General features: G+C 35.5%; 1 protein-coding gene across 3 annotated transcripts in view; it reads left to right on the top strand.

Annotated features, from left to right (window-relative positions):
• Nucleotides 1–15,053, top strand: part of WDR70 (WD repeat domain 70) — a 129,970-nt gene that overhangs the window by 59,462 nt on the left and 55,455 nt on the right. For all 3 annotated transcript variants that reach the window (XM_030512481.1, XM_030512482.1, XM_030512483.1), the window contains exon 10: nucleotides 13,188–13,362. In XM_030512481.1, coding sequence (XP_030368341.1) covers nucleotides 13,188–13,362 — 175 coding nt within the window. The remainder of the gene's footprint in view (nucleotides 1–13,187; nucleotides 13,363–15,053) is intronic.

Genomic DNA, 15,053 nt, shown 5'->3' with positions numbered 1-15,053 from the left:
TATACTCTGTGTACTAGAGTTATTGCTTAAATACCTACACTGAAATACTATACAGATTATGTAAAAATGTGTTTTCAAGAGTTGCATGTGGTAAAAGTAAAGCAGAATTGGCATTTATGAAAACCAAATATGCAAGAGGATTTGTATATCCACCTTATCTATCCTCAGGTAGTTAGTGCTTTGTTTTTTATTTCATCCGTAGCAATTCAGCTGTTTCCAATAATGAGGCTTAGGAATTACATGTGTCAACTATGTTAAGTTCTGGTGACTTTTTTTTCTTTCTTCTGTCTCTGGAACCACGCGAGTTTTCATCCTGTGGCATAGGAGCATGGTATTTTGCAGGAAGAGGGAGTACTGTGATTGATTAGGGGTAATGTTGCACTTGTGAAAATCTCCTCCGATTAGTCAAAATTTTAAGTCTTTGGAAAAATCACTTCTGGAGACTTGTTTGTAATACATGAGTCCGTTCGTCAAGAAATGGCTGATAGCTCACAAGTGTGTAGTAATTTGCACTGAACTGGCATAGTAGTTTTGCTTTTTGTCTTGACATGTCTCAAGGTATGAAGTCCACTCTAGATACATAAAAATGGCTTTTCCTAGACTAACTTATCTATTTATAGATACATATGCAGTGCAGAGCTGATTAAGGGGGCACAGCAAAGTAGCAGGCCTGGTTAAGAGGAGTTTGAATAATGACTGTGCTGGCCCTTGCTGAAAGCTGTATGTTTACAAAAGGGTTAGTAAAGCTATTTTCGTCTTTATAAACTATGTATGTTTATATTAATATTTTTCTGAAGTTTTTCTTGAATAAAACGTTAGCTAATGCAGTAAAAAAATGCAGTCAGTTGTAAGACCTTGCATTGGAGAGCTTTTTCAACTGACACTTCTATTGCATAATTTAATTTTTAGAGAGTTCATACAGTTTCAGGTAGATTACATTAAGAACTAAAAATTTAAAGTAAAAGAAAAACTTGTTGCAATGTAGAGAAAATGGGGGATCAAAGCATGCGAAATTGTGCTAGTTTTTTTTCTTCATTTATTTAAGCAATTCTTGCTATTGTCCATGGCTCTGTGGAAGTGAATTTGACTTGTGCTTTGCCCCTAAACACTATGAAATGGCTTTAATTTTAAAACCCAGATGCATTTATGCACATAGACAGGAACAAAACTCTACTTTCCACATAGCATTGTTGAAATTAAGTTGATTAATCAAGTAGTCTTTACCTTGCAGCTCCTATAAACATCAACTTTTCTGAAGATTAGCTTTTTAGTTAAGCATTTTGCTTTCATCTTCCAATTTCACTTTGAGATTCCCAAGAATAGATCAGGTTTGGTTTTTTTTAAATTCTGAAATGGTAAATTTAGAATTTCATGTTATGCAGAGCTTCCAAGTTATTGTATTTGAAGTAGAGGAAGTTCATTCTGTTTGTCAGTGTAAGACAGAGGGACAACTCACATGTGAAAAGCTAAGGAATCACCCAGTGGTGATGGATCATAAATTAAGAATTTATTTGTTTCATAGTAGTCTGAAATACGCATATATGTTTGTGTATCTGGTGTGTGTATAAATGCAGTGATTTCAGTAAGCAGGTGAAGTTGTTCATGTTGTTCGTGTGCAAACAGCAGGTATGACATGAAACTACACTTCCCTCTCCCCCCCCCCCATTTGGAAATGCAGCTAGTTTTATAAACTTAGTATACTAACTTAACATGATTTCACCAAAGGATGAAAGTACCTGGTAAGCTTCTGACACTCTCTGCTCTGCTGCATACTTTCAAACAAGATGGTTCAACTTTTTCAGTGGTAGGAACTGAAAGTCAGTTTAGGAATGTCTATCCTGGGCTGTGTAAGATCAGCAGGAGCTCGTGGGTCTAAACAACCAGTCATGGGTATGTGCAAGAGGAGGTTTTGACATCTCATGCACTTATAAAAGCTGTGTTATCTTTCCACAAAATTGAGGGTGCCACGAGTGATGAAACTGTTTAAGGGGCCAAATACAGCCTGGGACCACAGTCTGGCCTGTTTGCATCCATTACTGATGGCTCTTTTGCTTAAGAGAAAAGACATTTGGGTTTTAAACACAAAAGTGTACAAAAATTAACCCAGTAACCAGCGGGGTTCCCCAAGGCTCAATTTTAAGGCTCTTAAATGTTTTTATAAATGATCAAGGTGCAGGAATCGAATGTGCATTAAGTTTGCTGATGATGCTCAACTAGGAGGAGCTGTGGACTCTGTCGAGCGTAGAGAGGCCTTACAGAGAGATCTGGATAGACTGGAGAGCTGGGCAGTCACCAATCACATAAAATTTAGAAAGGCAAATGCCAAATTCTCCACCTGGAACATGGTAATCCTGGAAATAAACACAAACTGGGGGATGAGAAGCTGGAGAAAGCCCAGTGGAAAGAAATCTGTGTGTTTGGGTTGACGGCAAGTTGAATACACGTCAGCAGTGTGTCCTAGCAGCCAAAAGGGACAACTGTGGCCTGGGGAGCATTGAGCACAGCACAGCTGGCTGGTCAAGGGAGGTGACTGTTCTGGTCTACTGGTGTAATCCCACCTCAAGTACTCAGTACAGTTTTGGGTGCCTCAATATAAGAAGAACATCAGACTGTTAAATGTGTCCAGAGGAGGGCAACCACGATGGTGAAAGGGCTCAAGGGCAAGACTTAGGAGGAGCAGTTGATGTCATTTGGCTTGTTCAGCTTGGAGAAGGCTGAGGTGGGGACTTATGACAGTCTACACCTTCTTCATGGTGGGCAGCATGCTGATCTTCTCTCTCTGGTGACCAGCAACAGGACAGGAGATGTTCAGGTTGGACATTAGGAGATGGTTCTTCACTGAGAGTTTGGTCAGTCACAGCAACAGGCTCCCCAGGGAAGTGGTCACAGCACCAAGGCCATCAGAGTTTCAAGTTGGATCTGGGCAGTGCTCGTAGTTATATTGTTCAGTCGTGCGAGACGCAGGGAGTAGACTTGGTGATCCTCATGGTTCCTTTCTACCTCAAGGTATTTTCCTGGTTCCCCAGGTAAAAAGGAAGGGTAGATCTGGACATTTACACTCATTTAAAGAACAGCTGAGTTATTGAGGAGGCATCCATGAGTTCTAGCTGGGGAAAAAAAGAGAGAATTTTCCTACTACTTGACTGACCTGTGTAGGAGCACTTTCAGCTGAGAGTTAAACCTTGATTGCTGTGTAGTATCCAGATAGGTTTGGAGATAGGTGCTTTTTTCTACTCATGAGTGCAGAAGGGAGTGAAGAAGTAAGAAATGTCATTTACAACACGTAGGAGCAACAGACATGAGTCGCCAACTGTAACTCCTGCAGTCTTCCCAATATCTATCTCCCAGTAGCTCTTAAAGTCTGTGATATTGATGCTATTTGTATGTCTTTGTTGTGATTTTGGACTTGGTTCTAGTCTTACTAGCTTTTGAACAGATTTGTGTTGGTTCGCAGGATTTGAGATACAAGAATTGTGAGTCCCAGCCAAGAATATTCCTATGCTCTAAATGCATTGTAAAGCCCTCTTTCAACTTGTCTAGAGTCACAGAATAACTTAGGTTGAAGAGGACATCTGGAGGTCATCTGTTTCGATCCCCTGCTTAGCATGAGGCTGACTTAGATCAGGTTGCTCAGGTAGGAGCAGGCTGTGCAGTGAACTAAAAGGTGAATTTCTGAACAGGCTGAAATTTCAGGGCTTCAGGCACACAGAAGGCTAGAGTACAACAAAGTAGCATGTTCAAACTCTAGAGATACTTGATATTTTTCTTTTTTAAATTGCTTTGGTCTGTGAACCAAGTCAATTCTGTGGTCTTTTCATTTAAAAGAAAAAAAAAAAAAACAGATTTTTAACAGATCGTTAAAAATACTTTCTTAGTTGTTTATGTCCTGCTTGTACTGTTTTTAAATCTGCACATTTTCAACTCCAGCAAAACAATATTTCCCCTATATGAAGAACATAACTGGTAAGGGAGCATAAGCCCTTTAGTTTTCATCTTCAGATGAAATCCACTAACCTTTTGCTTTTAACCTTACTCAAAAGACAGAAAGAAATATAGGGGCTTCTTCAGTAGCAGCAATATTAAGATGTGAGCAGAAATATCAAGAAATGATGCTCTCTGTTGTTACCCAGAAAGAATGGGATAATATCATGAGTCTTTGGAGATCTAAGAACCATATTTCTTCTCTACAAAAAATGGTGTCTTCCTTTTTCAGTTTTTGGGAGTAGAAAGTAAGTGTCCTACACTTTGTTGTGTATCCAGAAGATACTATAAATACATAAATTTGTATTTACTTACACTTTATGTGCTGCAGTTTGGCCTGGTCTTTATAAGTCTTTCATAAGTTTTTATGGAGATCGTACTACACCATACAAAGATTGTTACTTCACACATAAATATAAAATAAAACTTACTTTTGAAATCTTCTGTAGCCCACAGTGCATAGTTAATCTGTACAGCTGAGTCAAACTTTGCATTGTTTAGAATAGATTCTGTAACTTTAACAATCAAAATACATTTGAGACTTATAATTTGCTCTTTTCTGTTACTTACCTCTGTTAGATTTCACTTCATTGCTAATGCAACAGCAGAAATGTGGCTGCGAGATCTAAGACAGGAGCAAAACCAGTTAAAGCTAATTGTCATGTGTATAGGATGATCTGAGGTGTTGCTTCAGAGAGCTTTTAATTGCTTGACTGCTTTAATTTAATTTCAGTTAATTTTTCACTGGTTTAGTGAAGAGTTCTGCTAAGTGTTAGTTTCAGTCTAAGTTATTTACTGGAGTGAAGAAGAAACTGAGATGCAAATGAGTCTTAATTATTTTATAGCCATGTCTAATCACCTTTTTAGAAAGCATCCTGTTTTCCTAGTGATTTACTCTTCCTGCTTTTGCAGTATCATGCAAGACTGCTCTTGAGTCATTTCAGTTCATGCAGGTGACAGTAACTTGAACTGTCAAGATGTTCTTTACTAGAAGTCTTCCCCTTTCATCTTAGTCAGATGTACCATGTAGGGAGATTGATTACATCCCACTCTTCACGAAGTGGGAGATGAGATCTGTTTGTGGCTGCCTTGCCCCATTTGGAGAATGACACAAAATTGTAACTCCTCTTACTGTCACAGTTTTCAGAAATGAATCACATAATATCTGTAATCCATTTAATGTTCTGTATAGAAATAATAATATTGAAGTTAGATGTTGCTGGAATAGTAAATGAGGGACTTCTTGTGTGCGAAGTGGTACATAGTCTCAGTAAGATATCAGTGGTCAGGTTTTTTAATAGCATGGCGTTAACATACAGTTTGAATTATTATTAATTCAAAAGCATATTCCCTCTATACAGAGTTTGATATACTTCATTAAAATCACTGAACATTTTACTCTTCGGATGAAAAGGTCTTAAAGGGATGATTCTCTAACCTACTCCATAAATGGTTTTCTGAAGACTTGATTAAATCGTTTTTGAACTGGCGAAGTGATATGCTTTGGTGCAGACATCCATGATTGCCAACCTAATTCTTGATGCAAAGAAAAACAACTTCTTCCTTCAGTCAGATTTTTGTGTGAAGACTTCATTAACAAGAAACAAGGCAAATTAGCTATCAGTGCTGGTGAGAAAGTAATTCAAAACTAACAAGCTTTCTCTCTTTTAGTACGACCTAATTGCCCAAATGCTCATCACTAATGCAATCAAATATAGTCAGTGTCGTAGGGAAATAAAAAATGAAATACCTTAATATTTAAGGAAATGCTAAGGGAGAAAGGCTTATAGGAATTCTGTCACAGTGAGCATGTTCAGTTTTTGCCTGGACATTGGCCTGCGGTAGAAGTTTTGTCAAATAGACGATTCAATGTAATTACCTTGAGTTAAACCTGAGAAAAAATTCTTTAAGGAAGAAACCGTCACACCCACACAGTTTGGAATACCTATATGAATTATTTTTTTACTAACCCATGAGCTCTGCAACTGCTGTTTTAAATAAAATTTCAAGACCATTTTCTTACTCTGAAGAAGCCATTTTCTTTATCACCGTTTTGAGAATATAAAAAGTGATCTGGGGCATGTTTGTGTCATCTTTTTAATGACACAGTGATTTGTCTTCAAGTTTATCTTCTACAGAATTTAAATGCTCAGTGCCATGCATTCTTCTCTCAATTTTATCTACAGCATTACTTAGCATCATTTTCCTTTTATGTAATTTATTCTTGTGCATTGGTTCTTGAAGCTGTTTGTTTTGTTTTGGGGGTGGTGGTGTTTGTTTGTTCCTCCCACTCACGCTCCAGCAGTTATCCTGTCTTCAGAATGTAATCACTGGTTTTAGATTTCATCTATTTTTTCTGTATTCTAAACAGCACTGAGTATAACGTGTATGTGGAATCTTAAGCCTCCTCCCTTAGAAGTACAGACTCTTACTAGCATGATAACTGCATACCCTCAACTACTGCTTTCTGTCCAGCAGTTTGCTTAATTAACCTTTTCTGTTTTTCCACAATTCATCTGTTTTTCACTTCCGTATTCCTTCTTACTTTTTTTGCCCCCCCTACTTGTATGGTCATTCCCATAACATTTATTTTCATATCTTTTGAGGTTCTAAAGTTTCTCCCACCAAGCCTTTTATTTTACTTACATTCAGAATATTTGTTTTGATGTGAGGAAAACTCAGCTAAGCATGAGTAACTACTTTAGAACTTTCCAGTAACTGTTAATGGAAAAGCCATATAGTAATGTTGTTGTTTTGTTTTTAATCAAAATTTTCTAACTTACCCTTGAGCTTTCTGTATATGATTTACATTTGAATATGTTATGCTGTCTTCCAGGATAGTGATTGTGTTCTGAGCAGATTGGTGATATACTTATGTTAGTAAAAATGTATTTCATGTCATGTGTTTTCTACCTGGTTTTAATTATGTAAGAACACTTGATTTACAAATAATTAATTCAAGATATATATATTTAGCAAAACAAATCAAATATAAGAAAACAAATGTATTTTCTCAGATATGAGAGCAAATGTAGTTTAAAGTTTGGGAGTCTTGAAAATCTTATGAAGGCATGTATAAAAATCCTTTTAGAAAGTAAAAAATGTCTTGTAAAAAAAGTAAAGTAAAAAAAAAACTTTAAGGTGAAACATTCTGGTTTGAATTAAAGCATTCAGCATCTTTGAAGTTAAAGACTAGAGGTAGCAAGGTATTTATCTGAATTCTGCATTGCGCAGTATAGTTCAGTGGGAACTCACAAGGAGAAAAGTCTAGAGCATGATCTCAGAATTTCTTTTATGTTTCATTCTGAAATCCTACCATTTGTGTGACTGGATGCTCTTCCTTGTGATTTGGTTTAACAGCTGCTGTTGATAGTTGATAAATGTCAGCATTTAAAATGCAGGTTTATTTTTCTGTGTTACATTTTGTCATTCCTTCTTTCTGCCAGTGTGATGTGTGAAATATGTCTGCTATAATCTTTGACTCTCAGAATGATGGAGTTTTGGAGTTGGTCATTTTGATAAGCTGATCTGCGAATGGAGGAATTTTCAGGTTTTGAAATACATTTAAAATAAAATATACTTTAAAAAAAAAGTGTGGAAAATACCTCAGGGTATTTTTTTTGGTCACTTTGGACAGCCCCTTAGAAGGGAATAGCTGAAATAGATACGTAATTCATTTGCAAATACAATATAACTTTATGTATAGGATCTGCTGATTCAAAAATCATAGAATATAGGAATATATATAGAAAACAGAGTCTTTTCATATTGACTTGCTTTGTACATTAGTTGTATCTCCAGCTCTGCTTATGTTCTCTGTGGGTACTTTTCCTCTAATGCAAAAACTGAAGCAAGAAAGAGGTACATAGATGATGTCCCCTGGTTCATCACTGCATGGTCAAGGGCCTACCTGCTTGTAAGGACTGAAGAGATTCTTTTCTCCTACTGATAACTTTGAGGAAGGTGGGAACCGGATGGCTGAATAACTGAAGCAAATAATTTCTAAATCTGAGTTCTGCTTGGATGATGTGTCAGTATTAAGTTGGTAAGACTTGTATTAAGTTAATTACTACCTTACTTCTATTAAGTTTGTTGCTACTCTTTAAATTTTTACCCTTTTCAAGAATGCCTTTTTGTATTGTTGACCTGACCAGTGGTTTAATCATGGGGAAAAAAAAAAACAACCCACAAAAATTACTCAGTCTGGAAAGCTAGTGAGCTTTGTATTTCAATGAAAACAGACTTCTTATGCCATGAGTAAGATGCTCATTTTGTTGTCAAGTAGTCTAATGTCTTTACAACTCTGTGTTCATTATAACCTGAAAGGGGTTATATAAACATATTGATGGGTAACTTTTTGTATCTAAATGCATCTGTTGGCAGTTCCTCAGCCAGAAGTGATCGTATGTCCTAACTTGGTAGTATTTGCTCCTGCGGTTTTCCTCTCATGAACATGCTGCACAGTTGACTTAAAAGCAGTCATGCCAAATCTGATATGACATTATAACTGTTATTTTCTGTTTCTTGCTATTATTCTCCTATTGATCCGGTCTCTTTCCATCTATGCTCTTCTTCCTGACCTCCGTTAGGAGTTCTGGTTCCTTAGCCCAGTTAATTCATAGTTCTTCTCTGTGTACTTTTCTGATTCAGTTTTCTTCAAGTGTTGCATATATTAGCCAGCAGTCGGATTTTTGCTTAGTAATTCGGGATGTCTGTTATTAATGCTCTCTAAGACCTGCCTGTGTGTCATTTCAGTTTGGAGTTGGTTGCATTTTAATTCATTTGAACTGGACAATGGGAGTAGTTCCTGTTCATTGTTGTTACCATTTAGTCTTATATTTTTCCCCCCAAACTAGTTATTATAATTCAGCTATAGTTATCCAAATGGTTGTAATTACTCTTATCAGAAAAGGGCTACCAATTTTATTTGGGAATATGGAAAAATATAGTTTCATAGTTCTTTCATATCATTCATTTGCTGCATATCACATAAAAGATGATTTTGATGTTTTTGTTTGTTTCTTACTCTGGTGAAATATTTTATCTGTTAATGTTTCTGTTTGGTTTTCACATATAGGGATTATTTAAGTTACAGAAGGTGAAGAATTGTTAAAAAGTATGAAGTTGTGTCAAATTTTTTGGCAGTTCCTTCCATGGTTATGATTTTACTTATGTTGGATGTGACTTTTCTTGTATTCTGGTTTAAATTATTTAAATTCTGTTCAGATGCTGGGAGTAGGTAGTTTATTTAGAAGTTTTTCTGCCAAGCAAGTATGGAAAGTTTTTCAGGATTTCTCCATCTGTTTGTGTGTACAAATTTTTTTCAGTATCTGGCAGGTGATTCTGCCTTCATTAGATCCCACGTGCTCAACAGATGACGACTATAACTTCTGCTGAAAGAGAGCGAAGAGAATACAATAATGAAAGTTCTCTTGCTGACATTAGTCTTATACCGCCATATGCATGAAGTGCATCTTAATGGAACTTTTCAGCTGTTTCTTATCTATCTATTTTTTTTACATGTTCTGCTTTAGGTAATTTTTTCCTGTATTATATAAGCATCTTAATTTAATTACCATGTAGGTAAGCTGGTTTTATGTCATAAAAAAGATTTAAAAAAATCTTGCTTTAAGATCAGATGCTTTTTTATAAAGAGGCTTAATTTAACACTTCAAAATGTGTTTTCTGTCACTGGTGAGATGACTTCAAATTCTGTACTCTGTTGATAAATTCCATCGCAGCACAGCATTGTTTGTATGATGATCTTAAAGTATGTTCTAGCCTTTTCAGGCAGCCTTATGCTACAAAGGTAGGCATTATAATATATTACAAAGATAAGCATCATAATATAATTACTAGATATATGACATTAAGTTTGACCTGTACTTTTAGCAGTAATGTATTGTGTTTCTTTTTTGTATTTTAGGTGTGATAAGAACAGACTTAATAATAGACAACATATTAGTACTATATTAAATACCAATAACATTTATTAATGTGCAAGAGACTTTTGCAGTACAGTAGAAACAGAGGAGATGGGACAGGAAGAGAAGCTTAGTGGTATTTGACAGGTCAGGCTTTCAGTATTTGAATTGGTTCACTCCTTGGTTTTTGGCAGATTATGTAATACAGCAACATTGTCTTTTTGTTTGTTTGGGTTTTTTTTTTTTGTTTTGTTTTAAAAAGGGGTGGGGAGAGAAAAACCGTTTGCAAGGAGAAAAACCCAACACATTTCCTCCTCAAAACCCCAGTAATTAAATTAGTTTTTTCTTATGGGTCATTTCTCAGTGGTCACAAGAATATCCCCATTACCTTTGCAAAAGAACGTTTCCATCCTTTTCTAAGTTGCTTTAAATTGCTCTTGGCAAGTATAAGAACTTTACAAAATCTGTCTTGCAGATGTGGAATCCACCATTTAAAAAGTTTAAATTTAAACTGGTGTATGTAAAGCCTTTTTCATGGAAGTTTTCTTTGAAAAGATATTTAGGAAAGAGAAATTAAAAATATTTATGTGGCTATGCGTATAATTCGGTATATTAAAATTGGATGTGATGAAAGAATAACATTCTGCGTTGGAGGGATAGTTTAAAAAAATAGTTTAAGAAAAAAAGAAGTCCATATATGTTTTTATTAAAGAACAAACTTTCATTAAATATAATTTATTTCCAGGTGGAAAAAGCCTCGTTCAGGAATTATTTTCCTTTTGTTTTCAGTAGAGTTCAAAAATATTTTGGTTATACCTATCAACAGATAAATATTAGTATTATACTTCCGCTAAATGCTGCAGCATGGAGCATAAAACAACACTGGTTTTTATCCCACACTTACTTAGGTCTAGGAGATACTCTTTGTAAGAGGTTTGTGGGGGTTTTTTGACCAAAATGGCTCTTCCAGAAATGATCTGATTGATCCTTGGGTAAAAGTTCTTATTTGTTTCAACAGAAACATTAGATTGGACTCAGAGTAGGTTAGGAAGTGAAAATGGGACTTCTGTAATGCAATCTCAAGGTGTTTTTTGTTATTCACAGAATCATAGAATGGTTTGGGTTAGAAGGTACCCCAAAGCCCATCTAGTTCCAACCCTCTGCCGCAGACAGGACACCTTCCACTAGACCAGTTTGCTCAAAACCCTATCCAACCTGGCCTTAAGCCTCAGGTGGAGATCACTAAATGGTACAAAATATTCTGTAAAAAAAAAAAACCCCAAAACCAAAAAAACCAACCTAAAAACCAGTACCAACAAACAAAAAACAGAGGCATAATTCCAAATTGTGCTCTTCGAGTTGACTGTGGTATGGTAGGGTGACTGAGGGTCTGTAGCAGAAAGGAAGAGAGAATACAGAGGCAGCCTTAGTTAGCATTTGTTTGTCATCTTGCATGTTCAAAGACATAGTCCCTGAAGGTAAATTGTTTAGATTTCTGTGCTTCCTTTCTTGTTCTTCTACTTTCCTTTTGGCTAGAATGGGAGAAGTTAAATTTTAAAGATGGGTTTAGGTGTTACAAGGGAAAGGGGCTGGAAAAAGGCTTCAAGTAAGTTTGAACTGTAAACAGTAGACTAGGGGAAAGCAGCAAAGTGCCTGCTGAAAGAAGAGACAGGGTTCCCAGTTACAACTGAGCATGCAGGAAAAAAGGGGAATATCAGAACAAACTAGTTTATGTCATATTCAGATTGTGTAATGAAGGCTTTTAGAGTGATGTCTCTTAGCGATCCTTATGTTTGTAGTCTACCAGTGGTCTGAAGGAAAATATAAAACACATATAATTTATAGATTACTGGTAATGTTTTGGTTGATAGTAATTCAGTCAGAAACCATGGGCTGATTGATTCATCTGGTGAGTTGAAATTGTCCATGGTATTATGAGATGCATTTCAATATGAGGTCTGATTTCTCATTACTGTCATTAAATATGTGATTAAGTATAACTTCTGTGAGCCATTTATAAGCTCATTTTCTTGTGTTTTTTTTTGTTTGTTTGTTCGTTCTTGGTTTTGTTTGGGTTTGGTTTTTTATCCTAGAATTATTATGTATGTCAACTCTGTAGCCTGTCTAGTCTTATATCTTTGATGGAAGTTCCCAGTGTTACACCGTGGTGTCTTGTCTTCTTTTGGAGAAAGGGCAGCCTTTGTTAAAGTGGTATTTGCTTAGCTAGAGACCAGTGAATTACGTGCTGTTGGATCATAGGCACTGTTTGTATAGTCTAAACAAGTGAGGTTGTCTTGAGAACTTTGTGACTTTTTTCTTTCTAAATTAATGATCTTCCTTCCTTTGCCAAATCCTGAAACTCTTCTCTGCATTAGATACCAGAAGAGTTTAGAATTTTTATCTGGAAAGAATTCAACATATTAAATGGACAGAAAACATTTGTATCTAAGACAGTTTAAAGAGTCCACCTGTATCTCAGTATTCTAGTTCTCTCTCAGTTGGGTGTTTTTGTGTATCTAAGAAACATTGAAGATCCAGGCAGATACTCTTTTTCCATCAAAAATAAAAAGGATGTATTTATTTTCCTAATGATGTGGGAAAAACTCAACTTGAAAAAACAATATTACATAATTAAGTCTTTGTAAAGTATTTGAAGAACACTTATAACAGAACTCCAAGACCTTCAGGATTAGTGGAGGAGAACTACAATAATAGTGCAGTTAAATTTTTAAAATAGCTCTTTAAAATAAAGAAATGTCTTTAAAATAGCTATTTAAAATAAAGTCTGAAGAACCAGCCAGTATGTAGTGCTGTGAGTTAAAAGCAGGTTTGTCAGTTTTGTCATGTCAGAACAATTAAGTCAATCTGTTTAGTTAATGAATTTGTGTAATCATTCATGCCAGTTTCCTGAAGTCTTCGTTCTTGTAAAGGACTTTCATCTTCTTGATTTCCAGTGACAGTGGAGACTCTGCAGTATCTGTGTATTAACCTTTGGTCATTTGTCTGGATGCAAATAGTTTTATGTATTTACATGACAGTTTGGGAAAAACTGATCTCTCTCTCTCTTCACATGCATGTTAGTAAATATGTTTTTCTTACTTGTCACATTAGTTTAATGACTGCCATACCACATCTTAAATGCTGTAAATGCTTTACAACTTTATTTGAACAATATAATATGCCATTTATGCTTAAGAAAAGTGTTTGATTATGTCATAAGAAGAATTATTTGATGTATATTAACTTTATCTAAAACAACTCTTTATTTAAACCTTTTTCTAGAACTGTGAGGACATGGGATATTAACAATGAAAAAAAGCACAAAAGTGTATTTAAACCACGATCAATTCAAGGTAAACGGGTGATTCCTACAAGTTGCACATACAGCAGAGATGGTAAACTTATCGCAGCTGGCTGTCAAGATGGCTCCATCCAGATCTGGGATGGGAATATGACTGTAAGTCAAGTATTTGAGAACAATATATGCTTCTAATGTACTAAGTGATGAATGTTGAATCAGTCTTGGTACTTCTATACTTATAGTTTATTTTCCTCCCAAAAAACTAAATAACTTACAGTAAAAGAAAAAAAAAGTTAGCTACATGCCTATATTTAGAATATTATTCATTGAAGATGGGTATAGTTGGGGATGTCCTTGCTCATTGCAGTGGGTTGGACTAGATGACCTTTGAAGGTCGCTTCCACCCCGAACTATTCTGTGATTCTGCATGATGCTTGTGAAAAAAGCTGTAATTTCTTCTTCTTATGTAATTAAAAATATATACTTCCATATTTTATTGAGGTACTGACTACGTTAAGCAGTAACTCATAAAACTTCATACTGAAATCAATTATTCATCCAGACAATAGGCAAAGGGGAATAGCATCCAAGTGGGAGAGGAAAAGGGTAATGCTGTGCATTAAATGCCAAATGTTGTTACATTGTCCAATGTGTAAAAATTAACATTGTGGCAGATTTGTACAATTTATGTAAATGCAGTGTGGTCAGAGTCAGAATGGGAACTATTTTACATTCTTTTAGATTATGAAATATACTCTGTAATTTCTGATGTTCATATTGAACTTGAAATTGAAATTCCAGTAGTTAAAAATCTAACTGGCAAAAAAAATGTACATTTCTTGCTACTACTTTGTAATTCAAAGCTTAGAGCAATCAATGCTCTCTGTTGCTTTGTGTAGTATGGTTTACAAACCAGTCCAGTTCCAAGAGTTCAATTTTGTAATGTCAAGTGCAAATGCACACAGTAAAGCTTTACTGCCTTTAAAATTAATCATCCTAAAAGTCATCCATATCTCCTTTATGACCATCTTACCCAAAGAATTGATGCCCAGTCCCTTCCACTTCAATGGGATAAGTATTTATGGCATGCATAGGAGGAGGAAGTGAGGTTAGGGTCAGTTGGTTTGGAAGCTGAAGTAAGATTACAGATAGGAAATGAAGGTTGGGGGAGGGTCAGAATCCTTAGACTCAAACTGGCATCATAAATCTTTGAAAGCTGTACCAGTAGGATGGCTTTGGGGAAATAATAATGAAGAAGTTACAAAAGTCTGTTCTACTTCATCTTTCAAAACATTTGATAAAAAGGAAAACAGGCAGTTTGGGGAACTTTTCATGAAGACTGAATAAAATTTGATTGCTTGAGGCAAGAGGAAATCTATAGATGTAAAAGGGAAAAGAAAGCCCGTTGATCATATTCAAAGTACAGCCTGTATTTTGGGATTGTCGTCTATTTTTATTTCTGTTTTTATTTCCACTATAAACCCAGTAAAACTTCCTAATGGCATGAAGCTTGAGAATTCATTCTAAGTGTAAACTTCTTTTAACAGAATAATAAATTTTTCAGAGACTGGCTTTCATCACCTGTGTATGTTGTTTATTTTAACATATACAATATTGAAATATTAAACTTTCTGGTGTAGCTTTAACAATAGTGCTCTTGGTAGTGTGCTTTTTCATGTGCTTTTCCTTTTGAACTTTTGCATGTCTATAAGGTGACATATTGCAATGCTGATTGAGTGCAGTTTAAGGCGATTATGAATAATATAAAGATATATCCTGTGCATTTTGTGTAATTTCCAACTGGTGACCGCTGTATAACAATGCAAGACTAAAGTGATTTCATAATG

The sequence above is a fragment of the Strigops habroptila genome, chromosome Z (assembly GCF_004027225.2).
Source record: "Strigops habroptila isolate Jane chromosome Z, bStrHab1.2.pri, whole genome shotgun sequence".
In the NCBI taxonomy this organism is placed as follows: domain Eukaryota; kingdom Metazoa; phylum Chordata; class Aves; order Psittaciformes; family Psittacidae; genus Strigops; species Strigops habroptila.
The sequence above is the reverse complement of the archived record's forward strand: the minus strand, read 5'-3'. Positions and strand labels throughout refer to the sequence as shown.